The sequence below is a fragment of the Nycticebus coucang genome, chromosome 3, assembly GCF_027406575.1.
Source record: "Nycticebus coucang isolate mNycCou1 chromosome 3, mNycCou1.pri, whole genome shotgun sequence".
Classification (NCBI taxonomy): domain Eukaryota; kingdom Metazoa; phylum Chordata; class Mammalia; order Primates; family Lorisidae; genus Nycticebus; species Nycticebus coucang.
In genome coordinates this window covers 129,916,534-129,944,271 of record NC_069782.1, presented here as the reverse complement: position 1 = coordinate 129,944,271, position 27,738 = coordinate 129,916,534, and the positions used below count along the sequence as shown (strand labels likewise).

The 27,738-nt window shown below is 49.9% G+C and overlaps 1 protein-coding gene across 8 annotated transcripts in view; it reads right to left on the bottom strand.

Moving 5' to 3' along the window:
• Positions 1–525: 525 nt before the first annotated feature.
• Positions 526–27,738, bottom strand: part of PAX2 (paired box 2) — an 83,003-nt gene continuing 55,790 nt past the window's right edge. For 3 of the 8 annotated variants that reach the window (XM_053583926.1, XM_053583929.1, XM_053583927.1), the window contains 5 exons: positions 22,439–22,614; positions 20,331–20,457; positions 5,357–5,458; positions 3,087–3,173; positions 526–2,552 (listed from right to left, as the gene is read on the bottom strand). In XM_053583926.1, coding sequence (XP_053439901.1) covers positions 2,476–2,552; positions 3,087–3,173; positions 5,357–5,458; positions 20,331–20,457; positions 22,439–22,614 — 569 coding nt within the window. In that variant the 3' untranslated portion in view covers positions 526–2,475. Of the gene's footprint in view, positions 2,553–3,086; positions 3,174–5,123; positions 5,207–5,356; positions 5,459–19,928; positions 20,045–20,330; positions 20,458–22,438; positions 22,615–27,738 lie in introns of those variants that run through there. The other 5 variants (XM_053583925.1, XM_053583928.1, XM_053583923.1 and 2 more) reach the window with 3 other exon arrangements.

Below are 27,738 nucleotides of genomic sequence, written 5' to 3'. Positions count from 1 at the left end.
TTTGCTTTCAGCGGCCAAGTGTGTCTGGGCAACCGGGTTGGAGGGGGTCACAGTGGGAGTGTAGTTGAGAGGATCATCGAGGGGGTTATTGGGATGACCAGTGTGAAGGAGGCCCACCCAGAGACAGGGAGAGACAAACCTGGAGCCGTGGGGAGTGACATACAAAATTTTATTTATTTATTCTTATTTATCATTATTATTTATTTATTTATTATGTGCACAAAAAGAAAAAGAAAAAGAATCAAAACGAACTGACGCGCTGAAAGTGGCCGAGGAGACCAGAACCGTCAGGAGACCTTTCGAAGGTTAGGCTTGGGTCTGAGTCCAGGGCCTCTACCCGGCCAGCCCCACAGGGCCAGGATGGGCCGGCCTCGGAGTTCAGACCTCGGTGCCCTGGCAGCCCAGCTCGGGCCACTGGAGCCTGGCTGAGCGCTGGCAGTTCCCTTAAACTATTCTCTTTTCTCCTTTTCCTTTTTAAATAAAAAGGCTCAAAGGGGAGAGAGATCTGGGCGAGGACTCCAAGCCTTTTCGGATTTGTTCAAGGATTTTTATTTATTTATTTTCACTTTTATTGACTTTGTTTCTGCTATTTCGAGTCGTCACGATCCAGGGGTGAGGAGACATGCAGGGCGCATCGCCGCTACCGAGAGAGCAACTACGGGGCGGGACAGGGCGGCCCGGCCGCCCAGCAGGCGCGGGGCACGGCCTCGAGCCCAGGGGGCTGGAGCTGCTGCCTCCGATGTAGCCTGCGAGGACAGGGCTGCCCACAGGGCGGCCGAGGCAGGGCTGGGGAGAGAGGCCAAGGGAGGAGCAGAGACAGAAAGACAAAAGAGAGACGGAGAAAGACAGAGACAGAGGGAGAGAGAAGCAGACGGGAGAGATGGAGAGAGTGGAGAGATGCCAGGAGGAAAAAGCGAAAACGCGGAATTACAGAGAATTAGCCAACAAAACAGGCGAGAGGAGTCCACAGGACCATGTTTGTCATTTTGCATAGAGATTTCTTTCGTAATTTTTTAGTAACATAAAAAATGCCCCCCTCCCCCAGGACGTGCTGTGCTTTAGTGGGCGTGTAGCTGTGTCCCTCCCTCCCTCCCCAGCGAGCGGCGACTCTTACAGCACAGACAGCGGGGCGTATCTACAGGCAGGGTTGGCGGGCTACCGGGACTCTATAGAGCGGGGCGGGACCGGGCGGAGGGGGAGGGGTTATATACACTGGGGTTCGCCTTCACACGACACACACCGTCTTTCTACAAAGCAGCAGCCTGTGGGATTTTTGTGTTGTTTTGTTTCTTTTTGCAAAGACCATCATATTAAATAAATGTAGACTTTCTGTGGTTCTGTTCAGTTCCTGCCAGAGGAGGAGGTTGGGAGGTAGTGGTGAGGAGTGGGCAGCCTCCCATTTCCAACCTGCGACAGCTCAACGCCAGCTCAGAAGCGGCTCCCACCACTGGCAGATCGAGAGAGTCTGTGTCGGGGGAGGGGGCATCAAGTAACTGGTTGGGGAAGACCAGTGTCCCCGGCCTACGGAAACTGATCCTGCGGCGGCCCGGGAGAGCGTCCGATGGGGCGGCGGGTTAGGGAGGAGAAGTGCAGGGCGTCGTGGGATGGGCAAAGGACGGGCAAGAGGGGAATCTGGAAGGCCAGCAGGTGGGACAGAGGGAGGCCTGAGGTAAGGGCAAGGCAGGACTGAGAGTCGGGTCAGATGGTAGGAGGTGGCTGGGCCCTGGGGAACTAGGCAGTCGAGGCGGAGCAGGTAAGAGCCAGATGTCGGGTTCCGCAGGTGCGGGCTGCTGGGGCCGGCTCTTCTTGAGTCCCAACTTTGGAAAGGCCTGTCGTCCTCAAAGCCGGTTCCTAGAGCCCGACCCGTGTCCGCTCATTTGGTCTTCTTAGGCAGGGCACACCCAGAAGGCGGGGGCAGAACGGCTGGCTGCAGGGGATAGGGCATTTTGCCAAAGGGTTCGACAAGGGGCTCTTCCTCCTGTAAAAAGTCGTTTTGTTCTTAATTTCTTTTGCCTGCCCTTCCGGCGAAGCTCCTGGCGCCCTAGCGGCTGAGGCTGGCTTGCTCCCGGGCTGGGCTGCTCTGCAGTCCGCTCTGATTGTGTGTCACAGAAATGTTAGGGGCGCGCGCCCACGCGGGCCCGGCCCGAGTCTGCTGGGTGGCTGGCCGGCTCCGGGGCCAGTCGAGGGAGGCCGAGTCTCGCCGCACAGTCCAGGCAGGCGGGGAGGGGCGGTGGGCGGGGTTGGGGGCTGCGGGCCCGGGCCTGAGGCTCCCGCCCGCGGCTCCACCCGTCCTGTCCGGCCTTTGACGGGGTGATGTGAAGGGTTGTGGGGGTCCTGGGACATGGGTGGGGTTGGGTGGTGGCCAGGAGGCATCGCGTCGCGTCGGTCCTCCCTCCCTCCGGGGTGGGCGGTCAGACGGGGACGATGTGGAGGCCGAAGCTGTCGGCCTGAAGCTTGATGTGGTCCCCGCGGTAACTAGTGGCGGTCATAGGCAGCGGCAGCAGCGGCAGGGGCGGAGCCCCGGGGGGCGGCACTATAATAATAAGGGGAACCTGGAAGTTAACACAGGAGAAGAATGGGCTGGGTGAGAGGACAAACAGGAGAACAAAAAAGGAAAGAAAAGCAAAGCAAAGACCTCCCCGGGCTGGGGTCCAGCGGGATCCGGGTGGGGACACCATGGCTGGGCCGTGGGGCCAGTTGCCCAGAGAAGAGCTGCGTTCACGCGGCGGGACAGGGACCGGATCAATGATGCCGGGCCGCGCGCCCTGGTGGGAGGGGGGGGGTTCAACAGTGAAAGTGGAGCGGAGACTCTAGCTACCGGGCGGAGGAGAGGGGAAAAAGAAGGAAGGGAAGGGAGGAGAAGGGAGGAGACGAGAGTGTCCTCAAGGGGTCCCTGAGTCTCAGTGCTGCACTAACTAGCATGTTCTCTGTCCCGGCTGGGCACCCAGAGGTTGGGTCGCGGGAGTGGGACTCGCCTCCGAAAGCTCCACCGCGGAGCTGGAGGGCTGGAGTGAGGGAGGGAGGAAGGGACTGCGGGCAGGCGGGCGGACGCGCTGAGCCGCCGGCCAGCCAGGTGGCGTACTCACTTAGTAAGGCGGGGTTGCTGAATCTCCAAGCCTCGTTGTAGGCGGTGTACTGAGGGTGGCTGTACGGGTTGCCGGAGAACTCGCTCCCTGCGGGAGGGTGGGGGAATGGGGATCAGACACACGCACACCGGAGTGGACACCACGAGCCCCTCCGGACGATTCTCCGCCCCGCTCCGGGTCTGAGGTGCAGGTGTCGCGGGCAGGGTAATGGCTTTTGCGAGAGTGCTGGCCGCGCGGAGGCGGGGCAGTCCCGCAGTCTGCGTGGCAACAGTCGGGGGCGGAAGTGGGAAGCACCCCCGCGCCTAACACATCTTAGACCTGTGAGCCGGTGCCACCCGGAAGGGTTTGTCCAGGAGCGCCCATCCCGCTGCGTTGGGGACCAAGGGCCTTTACAGTGAACACTCTGCTTCTAGGAGTCACAGCTCCACGGGATGGAAGCAGGGGGGTTGGTCTGATGACACTGTCCCGGAAAGTCCTCAGAGTGGCATCACAGTGCGGTGGCAATACAAGGTGTGGGGCTCTACTGGGACCCCCCCCCTTTCCCTCGAGTGGTTCTGTAAGCTGGCGGTACAGCAGGGGATGGAGGCAGCGGGAGGCAGGTGGACTGCCCGCTGGTGCGAGAGCGGCGAGCGGAGGGCTCGTGGGCTGAGAGCCGTCGGAAGCTGCCTCCCTCCCTCCGCGGGAGAAAGGCCAGGCTTCCAGGTTTCCCCCTCGCCCTTTCTCCTGTGTGATGACCCCAGACTGTTTACAGTGATCCCTAACCGCGGGTTAAGTAGAGGAGAAGGGGCCCCTCTCTGAGAGGGAGCTGGGGTGGGGGTGGGGGATGCAGCCACTGGAAAGCCTGTTTATTGACGAGGAGGGAAAGCATGCGTGCAGCAGGATAATGAGCTTCTGAGCTCAACTGTGACCAAGAGGAACTGAGCTATCTCCTTCCCCATCGCTAATGAAACAAGTGTAATTTCCTCATCAGCACTAGATTCTGTTTAACGACTCCCCCCTTGCCACCATGAGCTCTCTGCGACTCCCCTCATCCCCACCTCCCTGCAGACTCCCCACCCCCACCTCGCCACTCCTCCCTCACCCCTACTTTGCTGAGACCTCCTCCAGCCTCCATCTGCCGACTGCTGGGATTTTCTCCCCAGAATCTCCTTGCTCCCCTAGAAGGCTTCTACTTTCCCTCCCCTAAATCTGGGCAAGAGTCCCTTCACGCACACGTCCAACTCCCCTCAGCCCCTGTTCTGTAACACCCTGCAGCAAACGTCATCTTTGCCATCACTGAAGCCCCAAGCTCTGCTTACCCAGGGCTGTCCCTGAAGGTCCCTGGATGGATGGGGCCAATCACCCTCTTCTATCTTCCTCCTTCCCCCCACCAGTGAGAGTCAAACTTCAAGAAAAGGCCACTCAGGGGGTGGCCAGAAAGGGTGGGTTGCAGGCTGAATGAGTCTTAACCCTCTTTAAGACAAGAGTGTTTTGGTGATTATGCACATAGGAAATTCATCTGTCTTTGGCTTTAAGCCCCGCCCCTCCCAATCTGGGGTGCAGGGTTTGGGGGTAGCACCACCTCCAGCTGTAGCCTCCATACCCACAAATACAGCCATTGCCTCTCTGATCCACACAGCCCAAACCCATCTTTCAGACGGGGTGGGTCAGAGCCCTGGAGGAGAGGGAGGGCCTGGGTTCCTCTGAGGAGATGTAGGGTGTTCTAGCTTGTCTGTCTGAAGCCACAGTCTCTCTAGTTCCTGCCATAGCCTGTCCTCTGTTCTTCTTAGGGACTAGCTGCCTCCTTTCTCTGGGTTGGGGTTGGTTCTCAACATTGGTCTTCCCCTGTGGCTTGGTATGGACCTGGGTGGCTTTGTCTGAGTGACTGACATGTCCCTGGAAATGGTTCTTGGCTCCAAGTTTCCATGGAAACCAGGGCAGGCTCTTCTAAGCAGTGTCAGCTGGCTGGGGGTTGGCTGGGGCACTGAGGGCAGAACTGAGGCTGAGTGCTCCTAGGGCACAGCCTTAGGTGGGCGCTGTGGAGGGGCCATGACATACAGTGGGTTGCACACAAGGGGGCACTTCTGTAAGCTTTCTCCCTGGATTGCTCACGAGGGAGGATGAGGGACCAACTGCAGCCTCTAGAGAGAGAGAGGGACAGATAGCAGTGGTTTGCAGGGCAGGAAGTTGTGTCTCCCCCCACCCCAGCCTTGGACTACAGACCACTCAGCAGCTTACCCACAATTTAGTTACCCCCACCCAGATTAGGCAGCTGCAGTATTGTCACCTACCAGGCACCATTCCTGCCAGGGTGGAGGTGGGGTAGCTTCCCTGGCCAGTAGGGGGCACGTGAGGGGGATAACCAGGCAGAGTGGTGCTCGCCATGTCCCGACCTGGAAAAACACAAAGGGGAAGGGATGAGGCCTGGAAGAGAGGGGCCTGCCTCTACTCACATCAGGGGTACTCAATGGAAAGAGGAATGAGCCCTGCATATATATGTGTGCAGCTCTGCCCCCAAATGAGCAGGTCCACGTGTGCCTCATTAGCTAAACTTCTGTCTGCAATCAGTTGTGTGTGCACCTCTGCACTGTGTAGCTCTTTGTGTCTCTTTGTGTATTTGTGTCTGCCTTTGCCTCTGTCTCTTTGCATTCCAAACCCAGATGGAGATGGGAGAGAGATGACCTGGTTTTATTCCTTCTCAGCAAGATATTCAGCTGTGGTCTCCCCAGTAGCCAAAATGGACTGCTATCATCTTATTTACCTCTCCACTCCCTAGCACCCCATCTTTCCTTCAGGCTTAAAGGACACCCATCCTTGTCCTCTCCAAGTGTAGCTGAAGGTGCTGGGCCTGGCAGGTGTGGTGAGCAAGGGGCCAGCCAGGGGGCTATTGTGCTGTTAGTGTTTATGGCATTTAAATGATAGAAAACCATCCCTGAAGTGAATCATCAGCTTTGAGCCAACAGTGCAAGTGGATGGGATCAAGTTCCAATAGCAAAATCTGCTGCCCCCACCAGCTGTTGGACTTCTGTCCCTGGAGGCCTTTATTAGCTAGAGCCTGGAGGATGGGAGGCTTTCTTAGAAGTGTTCTGGGATGGAGGCAAAGCAAGTCAATATGAGGGAGATATCCCTGGTCCCCATACTTGTCTTCTGGAACACAACTTGCCTGTCCTCTGCATTGGTATGAAGGGGTCTCCATCTCCCTTTGCAATTTAGCATGCTCCAATCTCTAATAACAATATATTTGGTCTCTCCTTTCTCTCATATTCCCTTTATCTTCTCCTTGTTCTCTTGGGTCCTGTTTATCCTCTCCAGAGTCCCCCTCGTCCTCCTCGCCAGCTGGTACCACTCTACCACTCTAATGCCTCTGTCAAACCCTGGGAAGAGTCATAGAACCAAGGATAGCTGTCCCAGTTCACTTTCTTTTCATCAGTTGATCCCCAGTCATCATCCTCCTGGTGGCTATTGCAAAGCAGCTTTCTTTGCCACTCTCCCTTTGAAGATGACTTCACTTTCTACACTCCTGAGATGGATGGGTTTCCTCACTCCCAGCTAGACACATCAGAGTGAGTCATCCTTCCCTAGGAATGCATAGCTATGGCTTAGTTTTCTGCATTTCCAGCAGCCTGCTGAACATTTTCATTAGCTGTCCCTTTGTCACCTCAAACCTAACCAGTATAAAAAGCAGAGTTGTCTTCTTCCCAATCAGTTCTACTGACCCCCTTGAAGACCTTAAGACCAAAAACCTTGGAGTCCTTCTTGGCATAGCTGTATTTCTCTCACTCTAGATGAAGTCTGTCACCAAGTGTTATCTATTCTGCTTAGTAATGTCTGTCACAGATGTCTACTTCCTCCACTATCTTCACAGCTCAACTTCTAAGCACCTGCCCTTGATTGGCCACAACAGTTTTTTGGTATGTATTCCCGGCCTCCACATTCTTCCTCCTGTTTATCCAAATGTGGCCACTTGGTTAGTCCTCATAAAACAATGTTTTCGTGACACTACCTTCCTTGTAAAAAGCACCATTGATTCCCTGTAGTCTATAGTTTGAATCAAAATGCTATAGCTTTCAAAGCCTCCCAGGTACTCTCTCCAACCAACTTTCTCAGCTAATTCTCACCCTTCCTGCTTTGACTATTTTAACTGCCTTATGCGCTATGAACCCCCGTGCTTTTTGTCATGATCTTTTCTTCTTCTTTGTAGCTTTCCTCTCCTTCCAGCGAAAGCCTTAAAACCTGACCATTCTACCCATCAAAAAAGTTTCTCTCTTCCAAACTTCTGTATCATCTGCATTCCATGGTTTACTATGCCTTTATATTTCATAATGTATCAGCCTATTCTTTCATAACATGGCTTGATTCTTCAGACAGGTCACGAGCAACCTGAGGCAGAGCCCTGTCTTTTGCATTACCCTGAATAGTTGATAACATGGTAGATGTCCAATAAATACTTGATTAATCCTTGATTATCATATTGTACTTATAGTCAATTCTTTTTTTCTTTTTATTCTATTATTATTATTATTTTGAGACAGAGTCTCACTCAGTCACCTTGGGGTTGAGTGCCTTGGTGTCATAGCTTACAGCAACCTCACACTCTTGGGCCCAAGCAATTCTGTTGGCTCAACTGGGGCTACAGGTGCCCGCCACAAGGCCTGGCTATTTTTAGAGATGGGATCTTGCTCTTGGTCAGGCTGGTCTAGAATTTGTGAGCTCAGGCAATCCACCAGTCTGGGTTTCCCAGAGTGGTAGGATTACAGGCGTGAGCCACCAGTGCTTGGCATAATTTTTTTAGTTTTAGTAGAGACAGGGTCTCACTCTGGCTCAGGCAGGTCTCAAATTCCTGAGTTTAAGCAATGTGCCCATCTCGGCCTCCCAGAGTGCTAGGATTACAGGCGTGAGCCATTGCACACAACCGTTATAACCAATTCTTGATGGGTTATTAATTTTCTTTGAATTTTTTTATTAAATCATAGCTGTGTACATTAATGCAATCATGGGGCACCCTGAGCTGGTTTTATATATAAGTTGAAATATTTTCATCAAACTGGTTAACATAGCCTTCCTGGCATTTTCTTCTAATTGTTTTATATTTGTTGGACTCCTTTAAAGAGATAAGGACTGAGACAAAATGTAAATGTTGGAATATGCTTTTTCTTGAAAAATAGTTTAAATAATAGATTATAAATCTTTATAGAATAATGAGAGATTTACAGTGAGGGACTCATATACTGTGACTCAGCTTTATCATGCAATAAAATGATTTTCGTTTATGCATATCTAGTATAATTAATATCTTACATTTCCGAAAACTCAAGACCAACCAGAGTAGAACTGCCAAGCAAGAGATCACTTTTGACCCCTAGAGAGATAGAAGAAAGATTTCGTTTGCTTTGTTGTGAGTTTTCTTTTACTGGCTTCTATTATCAATAAAAGGTGTACTCCTTCTGACCATGTCAGTGGAGTGGACCTAAAGTGGACAGTGACAGAGAGAGATGAATGATGTGGCACTTATTGGTCAAAAAAGGCCTAAGACAGGAGGGAGTTAGGGAGGATGTAGAGGTTTTAAAGCTAGACAGATACAGAAACATAATTTCTCCTGCCCTGTAATCTTAAAGTCTACAAAGCAGCCAGGAAAAGGAGAGTGCCTCTTCCTTAATAAACAGGAATTTAAATGCATCTCAATTTGATTTGTAGCTGCATGATTCCCAAAACCTGTCACACATGAATTCCTTGTAATCTAAGGCTTTGTCACAAAATCTCCTAGCTTGAGGAGAAAGGAAGAAGGGTTGAATGACTAGAAAGGAGTTTCCAGCTAACTTGGGGCAGTGCTATGGCAAAGTTCATTTCTACTGACTTTCTCTCTTGCAAAATAGTAAGGCTACTTCCAGTATGTACAAAGTTTTGCATGCTGACAGTCACCCATTGAACTGCTGGTTGAAAGGCACATTTCCAAATCCTGTTTTAAAAATTGAAGCTAGAAAATAAAATAAAATAAAATAAAAATTTAAAATTGAAGATGAGAAATGTCATGCAGAAATTTTTAAAATGAGAGAGAAAAAGCACAACGAGGAAAAAGCACGCACAAAATGATGTTCTGTGTACAGCTGTGCTCCTGTGGCTGTAACCTTAGTATCACCAGGGAGAAGTGCCTGTCAGGACCCCTAAGCCAACAAAGGTGTTAGCCACTGCATACAAAGCACTCTCAATGGCTTCATTAGTACACAGGTGACACCTGAGGAGCAGAAAAAATTGACCAAACTCTTTCCAGAGCCATATATTCTTCTGGAACACCATTGTCAATAATGGAAAACACATATTGCAGGAAGTTTTCAAATTACTAAGACTGTCATACCATTTGCCCAGCAGCATTCTTTGAGCAAGCCTCTTCCAGTGAAAGAATATGAATGGGTAAGGGAATCTGTGCAAGGAAGAATTAACAGAGCACTGGGCTTTGTAGGACTACAGATTATAGACGGATAGACAGACTAACAGACAAACAGGGAGTACAGACAGACTCTAAAACTGTAAGGCAGCACCACCACCTCCTTTATACAGACAAGCATATGCATAGAAGAAGGAGAAAACAGTTATATGGTAGAATACAGCAGTTATAAAATATGTGCCCTCCAAGAGAAAGCAGGAAAGTGATAGTGTCAGTCACACGAAAACAGTGCCAGAATCACAAATGGATTAAAAACCTACATATTATTACAAGAGGATGGACATTTCATGTTGGATACTTGTTTTCTAAGGTTCCAAAGGGTTTTTTTCCCTCCTAGAAACAGGGTCTCACTCTGTTGCCCAGGCTGGTGTAGTGGTGTTATTGTAGTTCACTGTAACTTCGAACTCTTGGGCTCAAATGATCCTCCTCCTTCAGCCTCTGGAGTAGCTAGACTATTGGCCCATGCCACTATGCCCTGCTAACTAAAATAAATTTTTTATACACATGGAATCTCACTGTGTTACCCAGGCTGGGCTTGAACTCACACAAGTGATCCTCCCACCTTAGCCTCCCAAAGTGCTGAGATTGTAGGCGTGAGCCACCATGTCCAGGCCAGCTTACAAAGTTTTTAAAGATGGAAGAGCCTTCCAGATAATCAGTCTAACTACCTTGTTTTAAAGATGAGGAAACAAAGGCACAGAGAGGGATAATGACAGCTAGAAATGACTGAGTCAATGTTTGAAGCCACATCTAGGTCACTGCCTCTTAATGATAACATGAAGCCAGATACTCCCTCAAAAGGGCCAAAGAAAAGGACAAGAAGTCATCTGAAAAAATTTCTTATCATCATGACTATCATTAAGATTAGGCAAAGAAAAGGGAGCACAAAGAATAAAAACCACCAAAAGTCTGTAGTAAAACTCCATGGGGTAAAGCATGAATCTCCTTTGAGAGTTTTGCAAAAAACAAAGGCTCTTCAAGAAAAAGTAGTAGTGGAGAATCTTAAAGTACCCAGAAGTGTTAGAAGGACTGTACTTGATGAGGATGTCTTCTCAGTTCAACTGCAGAAGTCCCTAAAGATTCTAAAGCCAATTTCTGCAGCAATCACTACGTCTGAATCAGACAGTGCACGTTTGGCAGACATTCCTTACCAAATGGGCCAGATCAAATCAACTGTTTTGGAGAATCTAAGTGCGGCTCCTCTTAACAAATACAGAAAAGCAAAGTGAAGGGCTTTATTAAGAAATTGAATAATTTTAATCATCAGATAATTTTTGCTACTTTAATTATCAGGTCTAAGAGTCAGGGCACAGTTGTCTTTCTATTTGCATCTGGACTAGTTAGCATTCATTGAGCATCTACTGTATGTTGGGCCCTGTCCTTCATATTTTTTATGTATTATCTCACTTAACCCCCACATCAACCCCATGATGCTGGTAGTTTTTAATTCCCATTCTCTGGATGAGAAACTGAAACTCAGGGACTAAATATTATGCCAAAGATTTCATAGCTGGATGGCAGGACCTGGACTACAGGACCAGCAGTACACTTGGGAATTGATTATGGAATGAAAGTCTTAAATATTGCAGACCCAGAAAATAGTTATTTGGTGCAGGAAAATAGCCAGGGGGTCATGATAAGCTAACCACCTCCAACAGAACATCTTGTCACTTCTTGTTTCTTGTGTGTTTCAGTTTCTCCCATTTTCTATAGTGAGGATTTTAAATTGGGATTAACTGATCCTGTAGAACCCCACAGATGCACTTCAGGGGTTCAATATAAAGTGATCTATTAAATGTTATAGATATATATGTATACCTTTCTAGATAGATGGTAAGGGCTCTTATCATCTTCTTAAAAATATTCATGGCTCAAAGATTAATCAGCACTGTTTATAAAAAAAAATACAAAGAACCTCTGTTCTTTGGTAGAAGACACTGATTTATTTGCAACTTCTTAAATTGTACCAATAAACAAGATCACACAAGGAACAGCAAAATAACATGTGCAGTAGCACTCTCAAGCCACTTGAGAGGCTTATCTCAAGTCAAGGAGAATGTCAGCATTCAGAAGATCGAGGAAATAAAAAGGAAGTCACCAAAGAAGCAGAAACTGCTGCTAGTGATGGCTCAGACAAGACTTATTAGACATAGATTTATACAGCAAAAGTTATCTACAGTGAGTTCAGAGATGCATCTTTCTCAGAAAATGAGTACTTTTGCTACCCACTTGACACTATGGAGGACCCTAAGGCCAGAAAACATAACTCTTGTTTTACTACCCTATCCTCAAGTTTTGTCTGCTTCTCATAAGGTAGTGAAAATGGAGACATTAGATTTCTTCAAGGTTGGCAGTCTGTGCCTGCATTTGACACACACATTTATAAAACGTACAAGCATACACAGTTATTACATGTTTAATTACTGCTGAAGTATACTGTACCTTTACATTTACTATACCAGTTATGATTACTTTATGACCAATCCTAGTTATACATAATACACTAAAGTAATAAACTTTAAATCTGTCCAAGATGTTTTACAAGGAGAGAAAGAGTTTTCTACTTATTTCATCTTGTTTCTTATTTCCCAGTTTTTTCTAAATCCCTCCCCCTCCCCCAGGCCTTGTCCTCTGGGGCACAGGGGAGTGTGTGAGAGTCCTTCGCCCCAGACACTGTCTTAGCCCCACACTCCACCTGAGGATTGCCTGCCCCAGGTTCCAGCAGAGGGGGCTGTGCCCACACATCGGGGTGGCTGCTCCTCCTGCCTATGGGCTCCACTGACAGCTGCCCCTTTAATCCCTGCTGTGTCCTAGGCAGGAATGCTGCCCGGATGCACGTGGGCTCAGTGAGGTCTGCACCTTGATAGGCAGCCAGGTGGACACAATCAGTCATGTCCCTTTTCTCCCAGTACACTGCCTTCGTCTGGGCTGGGTAGCCTGCTGGCTCTGGGGTAGAGTTGTGGCTTCCGCATCTTGGGATGAGACTAAGGAGTGTTGGGGAGAATCACATTTTCAAAGGGCTGAAAGGGAATTTGGCTGTTTTCTAGTTCAACTCCCTCATTTTACAGAGGAGGAAACTGAGGCTCAGGGAGAGGGGAAGACATCTCCAGCCTTTTCCTCAGTTCACTTCTTTGGCTCTAGTAGTGAACCACAAATGAAGATTGGAGTCGGGCAGCTTCTGGTGCTCAGGAGGCTGGGCCCAGGCTCGCAGATGGGCTGAGAACATGAGAGACCCTCGTGCTGGGTGGGCAGAGGTTAAGCCTGTTTGCACAGTCTCCTGATACGCCAGGTCTCCCAGTTCCTCTCTGGCTTTATTTTGCTCTCTGAGAGCACTGAATTGTCAGCTCTAATCCTTCCGAAAGTGCAGTGTTTCTCAGGCGGTCTGTGTAAGTGAAACCCTAATCCCAAGGAAAACGGCCACTTAAGCCGCTGGAGCATCAGGCTGCTCTCGGAGCCCAGAGCAGGATTTCCTCCCTCCCTGCCGGTCAATGCAGCCGTCACAGCCACCAGAGGAGAGGGGAGGATTCAGGCTGAAGACACCAAAGCCCTCTCAGAAGTGACAACAGTGGCAGAGCTTGCCTCTCAAAGCTCAGGGTTAAAAAAAAAGCACTGGGCTGTATGTCCTGAGGCTACAGCTAGTAGTGGCGGAAGAAAGGCTTGTGATCACCCTTGAGGAAGGAGTGTGGGGTCTTCTTGTCACATTAGGAGTGGCTAGCCCTCTGGGGAAACAGGTTTTCAGGTCTTGCATAGGTGGCTTTGAGGCCACCAGGACATTTCTGAGCACTTCATCCCAATACATTGACACTATTTTTGGTCAATTAGAAAATGTTGGGTTGACTGACTTAGCTGATCTTTTGTTCCTAGAAAGTGACAAATAATGAAGTAAACAAACCTAGTGCTAACGATTCCCCCTTTTGGAGAACTCTCCTTTGGGACACCTCAAGCTTCTCTAAACAACACCCTGTAGTAGCTAATGGTGAAAGCAATGTCCAGTGTTCTCAATTAGGCAACCCTTTGTTAGCCTGAGTTGGCTACTATGAGCACTTGATAGAAAAATCATTGATTTCTTTCTTTCTTTTTTTTTTTTTGTAGAGACAGAGTCTCACTTTATCGCCCTCGGTAGAGTGCCGTGGCCTCACACAGCTCACAGCAACCTCCAACTCCTGGGCTGAAGCGATTCTCTTGCCTCAGCCTCCCGAGTAGCTGGGACTACAGCCCGCCACAACGCCCGGCTATTTTTTGGTTGCAGTTCAGCAGGGGCTGGGTTTGAACCCACCACCCTCGGTATATGGGGCCGGCGCCTTACCGACTGAGCCACAGGCGCCGCCAGATCATTGATTTCTTAAAAATATTTTAAATTCAAGTTCAGACTGGCCTCTCTCCGTATTAGTGAGACCATACCATGGGGAAACAAAAGCAGTCTATTTGGTGTGTTCAACCTTTTGGGCCTGATGGATGGAGAGAAGAGGTAAAGGGAGGAGGTGAGAAGGAAGGCCTATGGTAATGGGCCAAATTTGAGCTCAGCTTAGAACACAACAGGCCTATGCTTTTGCTAAGTTGCCCAGAAACCCTCCCCATGACACTCCTCCCCTCTACAGCCCCATTCTTGGCCTATGTGTTTCCACCATGGCACCTTCCTGGGGAGAGCAGCCTGGCGTCACAGGATGTGGGCTTAGAACTGAAGGTTGGGGTGGTACAGTTTTCATTCTGCTCAAATTTGGCCTGACTCTTTTAAACCCTAGAGTTGATGAGTGCTTCTTCTTTTCAACATACTTTACCTCTAGAAGTGGATTGGATAAAGGAGGAAGGGAAGGCGCCCAGATCCAATGACTCCCTTAGGCTGCTGGCCCAGGGCATAGCAGATCTGTCAATGTCTCATTGCTATGGAAATACCCTGTAATTAAATCAGAGCTGAGGTCGGGCTGGAGGTCCTTGGGGATGTGGCTAGAGGCCTCAGGGGTGTTTGAAGGAGGCTAATTCTTTTCTTTGGGCCTTCTTGGACTCAATGAGGGGTCTTAAGACCTATGGGTCTTGGTTTGGCCTCCAGAGTAAAGGGCTTTCTGACTTGCCACAGTCTGAAGTTGTCTTAGTCCTCTCCTTTCAAGGTTGGAGAGGAACTCTGATGTCTATGCCCTAAATTCCTCTAGCTAATCAGGGGCTTTGAGCAGACAGATAGGACTAGGAGACTCTCAGCTTCCTTCAGAAACATTTCTTGTCTTTATTGCCCTCTCCTCCCTCAGGGGGCTGGCCAAGAGCTAAGCTATTTGTTTTATGGAGGGAAATGCAGTTGCATTGGAAGGGGGTTGTTAACTACAGGAAAGCAGCAGTTCCTGGGGTTCTCAGGACTCCCTGAACCGTAGGAGGAGGTTTCCCAGGGTCCACACCTCTATCTGCTAAAAGTCTACTTGGCCGACCATCTTAGATGTGGGCAATGATCTGACCTTCTAAGAATTGGCAATCCTCAGAAGCTATGCCCACTCTGCTCTCACTGGTCCCAGGACCCTGGGGCCAGCCCCTGCTTTTCAGATGTGAACCTTGCCTCAGTGGCCTCCCCCACCTCTGTTCAAATCAGCCAGCTTTCCAGAGAAGCTGCTGCCTCTCCCTGACTTGGGCACTTTCCTCTTGGGAAGCATCCACATCTCCTCCTGGATCTTAGTTTATAGCTTCCTTCCAAGCTGTAGTCTCTAGACCTTGAGAGAAGTTTCTCCCAAGCTCTGGAATAAAACTACCTTCTCCTTGCCAGGATGGGAAAGCTAAGGAGGTTTTTTCTCCCCATCACTGGGGAGTAAAATATTGTCCTTGTCCCTAGTTTTCTAATATTTCAGACATTTTTTCAAAGCAAAGGTAAGACTCTTTGCTGAGACTCAGCAGTCTGAGAGCTTGGATAAACTGGGAACAGACCCTGAGGCTCAGCTCTTTTCATGCCTCCTAGACCCCAAGGCAATAAGCCATCAGCAAAGTCTTCATTTTCGTCCCTTTTTGATCTCTATTATCTGACAGTGTGTTGAGCACTGGTGAGGAAGGGGACTGGGGGGGATCTGTGATAAAGACACAACTGATAGTTCTTTTTGATCTTTTTTGGAATATTAAACATGCTTAGTATGGTGCTTTAGATTATTTTATTATATCCAGTGATTGGGGCGGGGGTTAATTGTCCTATTTATTGCTTCTCCTAATTCTCCCTCATGATAGTTTGTATTCACACAGGTGTGTAATTATTTACAGTGAACTCATCTCTTATCTTTTTTTTTTTTTGTGTTTTTGAGACAGAGTCTCACTTTGTTGCCCCAGGGTAGAGTGTTGTGGTGTCATAGATTACTGCAACCTCAAACTCTTGGGCTCAAACAATTCCCTTGCTACAAACCTTCTGAGTAGCTGGGACTACAGGTGCCTGCCACAACGGCCCCCTACTAAACTCATCATTAGTGGTGGATTTTTTTCCTGTGGGAGTCCTTTGTGGCCAGGATTATGGTATGTTTCTAGAAAGGTTTTCCACTATTCCTGCTGGGGTTGCTGAGTTAGTTACTATCCTGGATAAATTTTTATGTAGGTTATGCGACTATATTCACCATATAAATTTGGACTATGATCCAGGGTCATGCTTGGGTCTCCATTTCTCATGGTTATATCCACCTCCCCCATTTGCTTCCCTGGACTGTTGGAATGAGTCCACATGTTTCCCTTTCATGGACAGTATTGTCCTTACTCTCTTCCTACCTTTATGTAGGGTAATACTCAGATCTAGCTTCCTGATTCTCCTGGACCCAAAGTCATGTCTCCTGACTGGTGTGTCACAACCCCACGGTCTCCCCTCTGAGGCTCTACCTCCAGTGTGATACCAGCAGTCTCTCACACAGAATTTGTGTGAGTTTCCCACTGAGTTTGGCTCTGAGTTTCCCACTATTTCTGGCAATGCAGAGTGAGGTTTGGTGTGTATTAACTCTTTTTATTGTTATGTTTTATCTAACTATATTTTGGTAAGTTTATCCTGCTTGGTTCTCAGACATCAATCTCACTTCTCCATTATCTCTCTGTGACTAAATTGAGATCATGAGAACTGGTACACTAGAGGCCTGTAAAGCCCGCTGGGTGCAGCAGTTCTGGGGAGCTGCACAATCACTGACTTCCTCCAGCACCATCGTTTCCTTTTGGGCTCTGGGGTGGGGAGTTTGCTCTCTCCTTTAGAGTGGAGTTCAAGGGACTCTACTGCTCAGAAGCATCTTCATTCATCTCCTGACCTAGGTTTCATCTTCAACTCCCACATCAACAGCACTGCCAGTATCTGTGTGGGCTCCTCTGTCACTGTAGCCTGCCCGACCCAGGCACAGGAGGGAGGGTCAAGGTGAGGAATGTGGAGAAGAGAGGCTACCTTTTCTACTAGTGACAGGAGACTTTAAGGACTGAAGCTCCAGCATGCAGTTGGGGCCAGAGTCCTCACTGTAGGTGCCCTGACCTGGAAGTTTCTAGGATAACTGAGAAGTGGATGGTGGTCCCCTGTGGGTCCTTTGGAGGGGTAAAAAAATGAGGGAAGGTACCAGCCACAGCCAACCAGCCCAAGGATGCCTGGGGCCAGGGTACCTCTGACCCATTCTCTCATGTAGCTGGTCCCTTTTTCTTTATCACTTAGAAGAGACTCGGCTCTGTTCCAGACCAGCAGCCTAGAGTAGTGGGCTGGAGAAAGAGATGCTGCTGAGCTAGAGCAGCCCGGCGGTGGAAGGGAAAGTGGGTGATAAATTTAAATAACCAGCTTGACTTGGCAGCTTGCTGAGTTGTGATGCAGTGAAATTAAAATCTCGGCAGAACTTACAAACACCACCCAGAAAAATCAGTCTCTCTGCTTGCTTCCATGATGGAAGGTGGGGAGGGGAGGCTGTGAGGCTGAGCCCTAGCCCCTGGCAACCACCCTTCCTTGCAATGTGATTAGCTGTGTCCTGGCCCACTGGGCTCCAGTCTCCCCTCCACACAATAGTCCAGGCTCCTTTTCCCTCTCAGTCCTGACCTTGTGGAACAGCTGCATCAAGTGGCTGGTGAAGTTTGAAATCAGCCTCCTGGGCCAGGAGGTGGTGGGAATATCAATAAGGTCTGGCTCTTCAGGTTGGGTGAGGGCATTCCTGGGCCGATTTCCTTAGCACTTATCCCCTAAGGTTTGCAGCCTCAGCTGCCTGTCCTGGGGAAGAGGAGGGGGGGCTGAGATGGGGGGAATGCCGAGGTCCTTGGCACTCCCAAACCAGGCTATGGGTATAGAATGGCCTCACTGCTTCCTCACCTTTTTAGCACACAGCTGCCCAGAATCACCTGCCTACTTGCAAGAGCCTCCCTTCGCCTTCCTTCACCAAAGTCTTTAATGTTCTCTAACCAAATAAGCTTTTTAAGACTCTTTGTGGAGATTCTACAAATATATCAAGAGTTTCTCCCATACTCCAGCCCTGCTTAGAGCCAGGTCCTCACAGATGCCAACATCTTTCAAGAAGAACTCACGTACCCAAGTTCACCTCCTCTGTGTTTGTTCTCCTTGCATCACTGCTCATTGCTATCCACAAAGTCCTGGCCTGAAGGCTAACATGCTGGACCCACTCCTGAGATGGCCCATGACGTCTCTGGGCAATGCCCCATTGCTCACCTTGACAGTACCTCCAGCAAATTCTGTTTGTCCCCATAATTAACACATCATGAATCATTCATCTTTAATAGATTATGCAAATTAGGAGGACATAAAATCAACAAAGATCAATAACTGTAGCAGTTTAATTGCCAGCAAAAACATTTTAAGAATGAGGATAATCTGCAGCCCTTTCTCGAGTAATAGCATTATTAATCCAAACATTGGATCTTGGCCTAAGTGTGGAAAAATCATTCTCTATCCCCACTCCCATCTCCCCACCCCCACCCCTCCACACACTTCTCTGTTTTTGGTAATTTCCAGTTTCTGAGTGAGTTTCCCTGTCATTACCACTGGTGAACAGCTCCGAATGTTAATGGTTCTGCTTTTGTTACTCCTCGCTTGATTGAAATGTCGCATACAGATTGAGATGTTAGTGCTAACTTGCCACCTGGGAATGTCAAGCTGGGTCTAAAATGAACTTTTCTCACACTTGGATCCAGATGCATCAGCCGGAGATGTTCCCAGGCTGAGCTGGGACCGTTCCAGGGCCATTGTGGGGGAGGCGGCAGGGGCTGCTCAAGGTGGAGATACTTTTCTGCACCAGCCCCTGTGGCTCCTACAGCAGGAGCCCTGCCCTGAAGATCCATATCCCCAAACCTAGGAAGTCCCTGCCTTCCTGGACTGTGGCCCTGAGCACAGAAAAACACAGCTGGGGTTAGAGAAGTCTCTTGGGTTCTTCTGCCAGTTGTCTGGGGTGGCCAGCTTTGGTAAGTGACCGCTGCACCTGCCAGCAGATCAGGAGAAAGGCAGCCTGGCTTGGGCCATCTCTTTGCCTTGGTCAGAACACCCAGCAGATCAGAGAGCTTCCAAGTTGGGCTAAGGTGGCTCATGCTGAGGGCCATTTGGTCATAGGCTATGTCCTCACTCAGCCAACACAGCTAAGGATCCAGCCCAGTCCATTTCTCCAACACTGCCAGAATTCAACCTCTGACTTCCTAGCCACAGAGCTCCCCTCCATCTAGTCTAGAACAGTTGTACCAGGACACGCCCTAAAGGAGACGTTGGGATAGCTGACAGCAGTGTTCTCCCAAGTCCCCAAGAAGAGTCTGGGTGGCCACTCACAGCCCAGCTCAGGCTCAAGCACAGCCACACCACATTCAGATCAGCTCCCATCAGAACCGGGGTCCTGCCCCAAAGTAGAGACTGTGCCTGCTCCCTGTCTTTGCCACTAGCAGTGATGCTGGCTGCTTGCAGCCCCGTTGCCAGGTCCCCAGGCTGCCTCTGCTTGCCTGGCTCGGCAGGTAACGCCTCAGTGTCTCTTAATTCCCATTGAGACCCTTCTCGATCATCCTGTCTCCCAAGGAACAAACGGCACATTGGCTTTAGTGTCTCCAGAATAATTAGGTGAATTTTAATAACACCTCAATGTGTGTCTCTCCCACTTGGGCACTCTCCTGGCCTGGAAACCCTTCTGCAGTGCCAGGTGCCTTCTGCAGCCTGGAGCTTCATTCTCTGGCCTTCCCTGGACCCCACCTGGCCTTCTTCACTGGCTACCTCTACAGCTGCCACTCCATGGGGGCTCCTGGTCACGGTGTCTCCTCCCTCTGCATTTTGCTGTGGGTCAGACCTGACCCCATCTGGCTTTGAAATCAAGACTTGGTCTTAGTAACTTCTCTGGGAAGCAAGAGAAAGAGTGGAATAATTGCATTTATTTGTAATCTCACCAAGGTGAGCACCATGCCCTTAAGCCCAAAGCCACAGCCTCCCATGCCATCTAGAGGGGGAGGGGAGCAGGTTCCCCAGGAACCTTGGGGACACAGCATGAGGAGGCTGGATACTAGGGACCCATGCTCCGCTGTCGCCAGCTTGGCCTATATGCCCTCTGCATTCTTTTGCACATGTCCTACCTAATAAGAGGCTTAGGATTCTGGGCACCTTGGTGGAAGCAAGAAAAAAAGGCAAAGCCTAGGCAGAAAGAACCACAACAGCCCCTCCCTGTATTGGCCTTTCCAGGCTGAAGCCCACAGACACCTTGACCACAGTTTTTCTCCCCTTATCTGCAAACATCTGTTCAGGAAGCACCCGGGTTTTGGAGGCTTGCTCTCTCTGCAGATATCATGGCGGGAGGGCCCACTTGACACACTGGGCCCCAGACGGCATGGGCCAAGGCAACCCCCCTCCACTGAAAGCAGAATCCTCACCCGCCTAGAAGCCCCCTTACCAGTCACAACGGGGTATGTCTGCGTGCCTGAAACGTTGCTGCCCAGCTCGGGGTTGGTGGATGCAGATAGACTCGACTTGACTTCATCAAGCCCAGGGGTCAGGGCTGGGAGGGAGTACTCATTCCCCTAGGAAGAGAGAGAAAAGCGACAGCTCTCTATTGATGTGCACACACAGAAAGGGCTGGGTGTGCAGATGGGGAGGAGGAACAGGGGAGCCCTCCCAGATGGGTAAAAGGAGATGGTGGGGCAGAGGGGGGGAGAGCAGGCAGGGCAGGTTTGGTGTATAATGCAGAGTTTTGTGTAGATCGGGGTTGACCAGACATGGAGAAGCTGGAGGTGCAGCCTGTGCACTGTGGTGATTATCCCAGCAGGCTTTACCTTCCCTGTAGCATCTCCTGCCTAAGAACCCCCAAGGGCGGATGTAGCAGTAGGGATCCCCTGGCTGACAGGCATGGGGTATTAAGGTCCCCCTGGGGTGAGGAGGCTCAGGGAGGAGGGGCAAACCAAGACATAATGGAAAAAGAAGTAGTTGTGGGAAGAGCCTAGTGGGGTCTCCAGCCTGGCACTGCTGGGCTGGCTGATTGGGTGCGGGTGCCCCCTTTTTAAAAAACAAACAAAGACGGCCCCACAGGCCCCTCGCTCTCTGCCTGTGCACTGGGGTATGAAATTGGGGAGGGAGAGAGTCCACATGGCTAACAGAAGGGTGGGAGGGGGCCAGTCATTGACTCTGAAAGGGTGTCCTGCCCGAAACACTCGGGTAATTGCCTTTTTATTGCAGCCACCGCCAAGCCAGACCCCAGAGCTGGGCAGACCAGGAGCCTGCACAAAGCAGGAAAAGTTGCTCTGATTAATATTACGTTAAATTAAAACTGATTTTCTGCTCTTTCGGGTCCGTTTTTTTCCCCTTCCGCTTCCTGGCCCCCCCAGAGGACCCCTCCCCTCCCTGGCTGGACGGGATTGCCTCGTCATTTCCAATTCCTTCTCGTATTGATCTTCCTGTAGAAATCAGTTTTGTAATTAGCTGCAAATTAGGCCTTCTACTGGGGGTGAAGCTGCCCCCTGATTTATCACCAGAATAATTCGCTGTGATCGGAGAGAAATTAAAATGAACTCAATTAGGCTTCGGATTTGCTTTATGGGCCCTGCTCCGAGTTTCAGGGGGAAAAATGACTGTGCTGGTGTTTAATAGTCTAATGAAAGTAAATAAAGGTTATTCATTGTAATACAGCCGGGGACTCAGGGAGGGTGCACTGAGCCGCCCGCCTTGGCCGGCTCCTCCTTTGTTGGTTTATGGCTCAGGGCACCTTAAAAAGACTTTTGATTTTTGTTTTATGAAGACAAACAGCTTATGGGATAAAAGGACAGGCGGGGAGAAAGGCAAGTGGCTGGGAGCCATTGGAGTCTTGGCGGGAACTGTGCCAGGTGGCGCTTGCGGGGCTGCACTGGTGCTTGCGTGCATTTGTGTGCGTGCACGTGTGTGCCCATGCAAGCACAACATGCTGTGTTGTGTTGTGGCTTGTGCTTGGCCTGGGCCACATGTGTGGGAGGGATGGGAGTTACTTGTGAGCAAGTGTGCTGGGGGATATGTTGATGGGGGAGGCATGTGCTGGAGGTGTGCCAAGCTGGGGACTTGAGGGCTGGACACCTACTGGCTCCATGGGTCTGAAAGGGCTAGCCATGACTCCGGGCAAGAGCTCCACAGAACTGCATAGACTTTCTGTAGGACCCTGAAGGGGTTGGGCAAGGGACATGGCCAGAAGACATTCCTGTGTATTTGAATGGTAGAGCTGGAAGGGGCTTGATGACCATAGCTTTGAGCCCTTAGTATATGGATAGGGAAACTGAGGCTCTGAAAGGTGATAAGATTTATACAAGGCCATACTCTTGCACTCAGAGCTCTTCATTTCTAATTACCATACACATACCATAATGATTTTTCTTAACTAGACCAGCATTAACTAGACTTTGCAAGCATGTTCACACTGCACACATATGTAACACATGACACATGCAGTGCTGGGTGTGCACATTTAGTATACAAGTTGTCAAGAGGCCTTGCTCTTCCAAGTTTCTTTCCAGTTCTGAAAGCAGAAAGCTCCTTCCTCACCTGTTCTGATTTGATGTGCTCTGATGCCTGGAAGACGTCAGGGTAAGAAGGACGCTCAAACACCCGATCCAAAGCTTCCAGCTGTTGCTGGGTGAAGGTGTCAGCTCTCAAGTGCTTCCGCAAACTGTCCACGCCACTCTGGGAGTCTCCATTGGGGACTGAGCCCTCAGACACGTCTAGAGGACACATGGACACTTGGGGCATTAGCAGCAGCCTGGCAGAGGTACAGGAACAGTGCAGTGGCCAAACACAGTGGGTACCTGGCTCTGACTCTTAGGGCTCTGCACTCCACCGGGACCCTTTACCCCTAGTTCCTGCCTCAGAGATCTGGCCAAAGAAGCCAGAGCCCCTGAAGGACCTGGGAAGAGAAGGGGAGGTGGTCACAGTGTGGGGGTCGAGAAGAACTAGGCAAAGGTGGAACCAGAGGCATTCCCAGGGTCATTTCCCCAGGACAAGTCCAGCCTACAGCCAGTGTCAGCCCTGGGGAGGAGCTGGGTGTCTCAGGGCTGGCATTACTGAGCCTGTGGAGAATTGAACTTGCTCTGAGATGAATTTCAGTTCCACTGATTGCAAGGGTTGAAAATCACCAAATCTCCGAGGCCGAGTGTAACATGGTGACTGGGTGAAGTAATTAACTTCACCGCTGAGGGTGGAGGTGCTCTGAGAGCAAGGCTGAGGCATTCTGCTCAGGATGGATCAGGACTGTCCAAGCAGGAGGAAAGAGGAGTCACTCGAACAGCAAGGCATCTACTTGGGCAGAGGCTACAAAAGGCCTTTGTGGGTGCTGGTGTGCCCCGGCCACACTCTCAGCCTGTCTCTGCCCTGGATGCTGGCTCAGGATGTTCCTCCTGCAGTCTCTATGGGGAGCTGAGACTGCTCCACAGAGGGAAGGCCACGGTAGTACTACACTAGCGCCTGCTCCCCTGGGGCTGCAGGCCGGGCCTGTGTCCATGTCATGCTCCACCCAGGTGTTCTCACCACTCTCTATCCCTGCCTCTGGCATCTGGTCCCTTGGAGTTTTCACAGTGTCCAGTGGGCAACGTGCCTGCTCTGCTGCCTCTCCCTGAATGCTTAACCTGCAACTCCCCTGGTCTGAAGGTGGGACTCCAGCCCCAGCTTGGCCACTCCTTGGCCTCCTTCAGTCCAAAAACAGCTGGGGAGCCTTGGGCCTGGGGCCAGCCCGTTCTGAGGCCCCAGGGTTTTCCTCTGGGACTGTTATATATATCAGTTTATAGGTGATTATATGATATGATATAATCAATATTGCATTATATACAGTAACGCCATACAGTATCAGTCAGGAGACCATAGAAAATATTACATATTGATTAACTCAACCTGCAGCCACCCTCCTTTGCTGGCCTCCCAAATGGAGAATAGGGTCTGCTTTCCTAACAGGACCTCCCATCTTGTCTCCATGCGCTATTTCACAGGGGGAGGGAAAGCAAAGAAAGTGTGTGCTCATGTGGTGTGTGTGTGTGTGTAAGAGACAGAAAGAGAGACAGAGAGAGGTCAAGATGAAGACTAAGTCTGAGGCAGGCAGACAGAGGCAGCTATACCTATATTCCTATGACACAAAACTTGGTGGTTGTGACTTTTTCTATGTAAGGCTCTGAAATAGTTTTCAGTCTTAGAGGTTGTAAGCATCCCCACAGGTGAGTTGAGATAAGATAAATTTATTTTTCCTTTTTGTGTGTGCTTTTTTGTGTATATGCATTTGAACACATATAAACACCCAGATAAATAAGGGTCTGTGTGTGTTTAAAGAGCAGAATAACAGCCTCTCTGCAAGAGCGTGTATGTGTATGTGTGTGTCTGGGTGTGTGTGAGAGTGAGAGGGAAAGAGACATTGCCTGGGGAGTTGTGAGCCCATGTCCCCCTTTTCTCCTGTGCCTGCCTCTTTTTCCAGTATGTGCCACTATCCTTTGTTTTTTTTTTTTTTTTTTTTGCAGTTTATGGCTGGGGCTGGGTTTGAACCTGCCACCTTCAGCATATGGGGCCAGCACCCTACTCCTTTGAGCCACAGGCGCCACCCCAATACGCCACTATCCTAATTTCACTCCCCATAGCATATTCCGTTGTGTCTAATTCTCTCTTCCTGGAGCCCTCCTACCTTTTGGGGAAGCCCTCCTGCCAGGACTGAAGGAGGGATCAAGTGTCTTTGTGTACAATTATTGCAGTGTCACCAAATCTGTCCTGGGGCATACAGTGTGCATCTGTGAGAGTGTGTTCACACATTTGTGTGGCAGGACTCACATCATGCCTCTGTGTAGATTTGTGTATATGCCTATATGTGGCTTTGCTCACCCCATGCCTGTGTGTGTGTGTGTGTGTGTGTGTGTGTGTGCAGGAGCAGAACTGAAGCTTTGTCCTCAGGTCACTGGCTGGAGGAGTCTCTTTGCCTTCATTTATTCAGGGGCCCTTCAGATCTTGACAAATCTGTCACTCTAAATTTGCGAGAGATTATGGTGCTCTCTCCCCAGCCCGCAGAGAGGTGATATATGATATCTGCTGCCCCTATTGATTGCCTGATCTGGTGGCAGAGGCCGGCGAAATGAACTTGAAATGAACATCATGCCTCAACTCATTGTGCGTATAATACACTACTTAATCCCACATTTTTCAGCCGCTATGGAATTCAATTGATCAATCATGTTCCACTGATAGTACTGTTTTAGGGGTTATTGCAGCTCCCTCCACTCACTGACCTTTTTATTTATTTATTTTTTGGTATTCTCAGGCCCTGGTGGTAAGACAGGTTACAGAGGCAGCCACGGAGGGATAGGGGAGGGTAGGTGGGGGGAAGGCAAAGGGAGCCTACTGGAAGAGGTGGCAGCAGAGGTGGGGAGAAGGGAAGAAGAGAATGAAGGTAGTGGGGGGAGAAGGTGCTGGAGGAGAAGGAAAATTAAGTGGTGTGATGAAAGCACTCAGAGAACCACCCCCAGAGGTGGGAGGAAACTCCCCTCGAAGGAGAAGGCAGGCAGCAGTCACAAGGTAGGGTGAAGGAGCACAAAGCCAGTTATGGGGAGTACGAGGGGGCTGTAGGGAAAGGGGGAGGGCAGTGGCACACTGGTGGTAGACAGGGAGGCAGCCCTCTAAATCCACCACAGGTCCCACAGACTCTCGTGAGCTCTCTCCAGAGGAGAAGTGGTGTCCTTCCGTTGGCTGGGCAAGGAAGGGCGGTATGACAACAAGGCTGGAGTGAGGACAGGAGGCTGGGAGAAGGCCTGGCCAGCAGGTCTGAGGAGGAGGAGGTCAGGGAAGGAGGAAGCCCAGAGGCTTGGGAAAGGTGGAAGGAGGGAGAGGAAAAAGGGAGGAAGCCTCCCACACCGAGCCAGGAAGCACTAGCTGTGGGGATAAAACTAGCTGGCTCTGCTTTTCTGAAGCCTGGTGTCCAGCTGTGGAGGGCAGCTGGGGGCCTGGATGGGGGTGGCTTTGGAGGGTAAAGAGAGGAAAAGGAAAGGAGAAGAGAGTAAAGGAGGAGGAGCAGAAATGAAAGCAAGGAAGACTGGAAGAGGGAGGGAAAATTAAACAGTGGTCAGTGTTGGTCAGTGCAGAGCAAGCTCAGGGTGGTACTTTCCATGGGCAGAGTATCAGGGGGAACAGCAAAGCAGAGGAAGAGATCACAGTGAGGCCCAGATGTTGAGGGGCTCCCTGGCAAAACTGGGCTAAAATAGAGGTGGAGGCAGAAGCATGACTCTATCCAGGTGTCTGACTGAGAAGGGAAGGAAAGTGTAGGAGTGATTAGATACTGCCTGCTCCAAAGAAGATTCCCTGCCAACAACCACCCTGTGCTCAACAGTCTCCTGTGGGCAGGACCACCGCGGATGTCTTCCTGCAGCTCCAGTACCAGGCATGGCACACAATGCTCAATAGTGATCGAATGAGCAAATACATTTCTCCTGGGTGACATTCACACCACACATCTGCCAGAAGGTGGGGGCTGGCCACTTGACTGGCCTGGCACCCTAGGACACCCACACTTGTCATGTGATTCCCATACATCCCTGGCTATCAGTGGCTATAGAAAGCCCTTGGATAAACTTATGCCCCTTCCTTGCTCACCCCCACTGATTAGCCTCTAACATCAACTCTGGTCCACAAGAGGCCCTTCCCCCTCTCAGCAACACCATCCTGCCCCTGTACATAGGGGGCATCTACCCAACAGCCAGAGAATGAACACTGTGTTCCCAGTGAAGAACAGATCTTAACCTCAGAGATGCCGAATTGCCACCAAAAGCAGGTGGCAGAAGCTCCTTGAGAACAGAGCCCAGAAACACTCTGTACCAGAGGGCTAGAGAGAGGTGGCCAGATGGTCTTGGGCTTTAAGGAGCAATTCTGATGTCCAATATTCTTTCCCACTATCAGACCACATTTTTAGATTAAGGTTAGAAAACATAGTTGCTAGGGCGGCGCCTGTGGCTCAAGGAGTAGGGCGCTGGTCCCATATGCCGGAGGTGGCAGGTTCAAACCTAGCCCCGGCCGGAAAAAAAAAAAAAAGTAAAGAAAACATAGTTGCTATAGGTTTAATAAGACCACGTAGCACACAGAAAGGACCATGTGCTAGTCAAACAGTCTCCATATAGGGAGGATTTAACCCTGTTCTCCTTCTGTCCCATGCCTAGCCACCATTCTGTAGCAGATCACAAGTACCAAGAACTTATTACATGCCATGTTGTACTTTACAGAGTTCACTTAATCCTTCCAACAATCCCATGAGATAAGTACTGTGATATTCATTTTAAAGCAGGGAAACTGAGGCAAAGAGAAGTTATATACCTTGTCAAAGACCATGCTGCTAGTAAATGATGGCCAGATTTGAATACAGGTCTGCCAGACTCCAGAGCCTGCCCTCTAAATCATTTCACTCTGCTGCCAGAGTGCCCAAACCAGGAGAGCCAGCTGAGGGCCACTGGACCCCAGCTGGGGCAAAGCCTCCCAATCAGCATCCCCAGTTCTCTGTCCAGCAGCCTCCTTGTACTGAGGCTACAGCTTGCGGTACGTGTGTTGGCTGAGTGCAGACTGCACAGATGATTAGGGGACATCTGGTCCAAATTCTTCATGCTGCAATAAGGAAAACTAGCTGGGGTGGGTGGTAAGGTGGGTAGATGACTTGTCCAAGGTCACGCAACTGGCGAGGACTGCTGCCCATTCCAGGTGCTCTGTCCACTATAGCCTGAGTACTGTCAAGGAGAGTGAGCTATCTGCCACAAGTCCTTTTTGGAACACAGATAGGATATAAATAATTAAAGAAACTGCTGAGTTAAAGCTTTGACATGTATTATTCTCTCAAGGGGAAC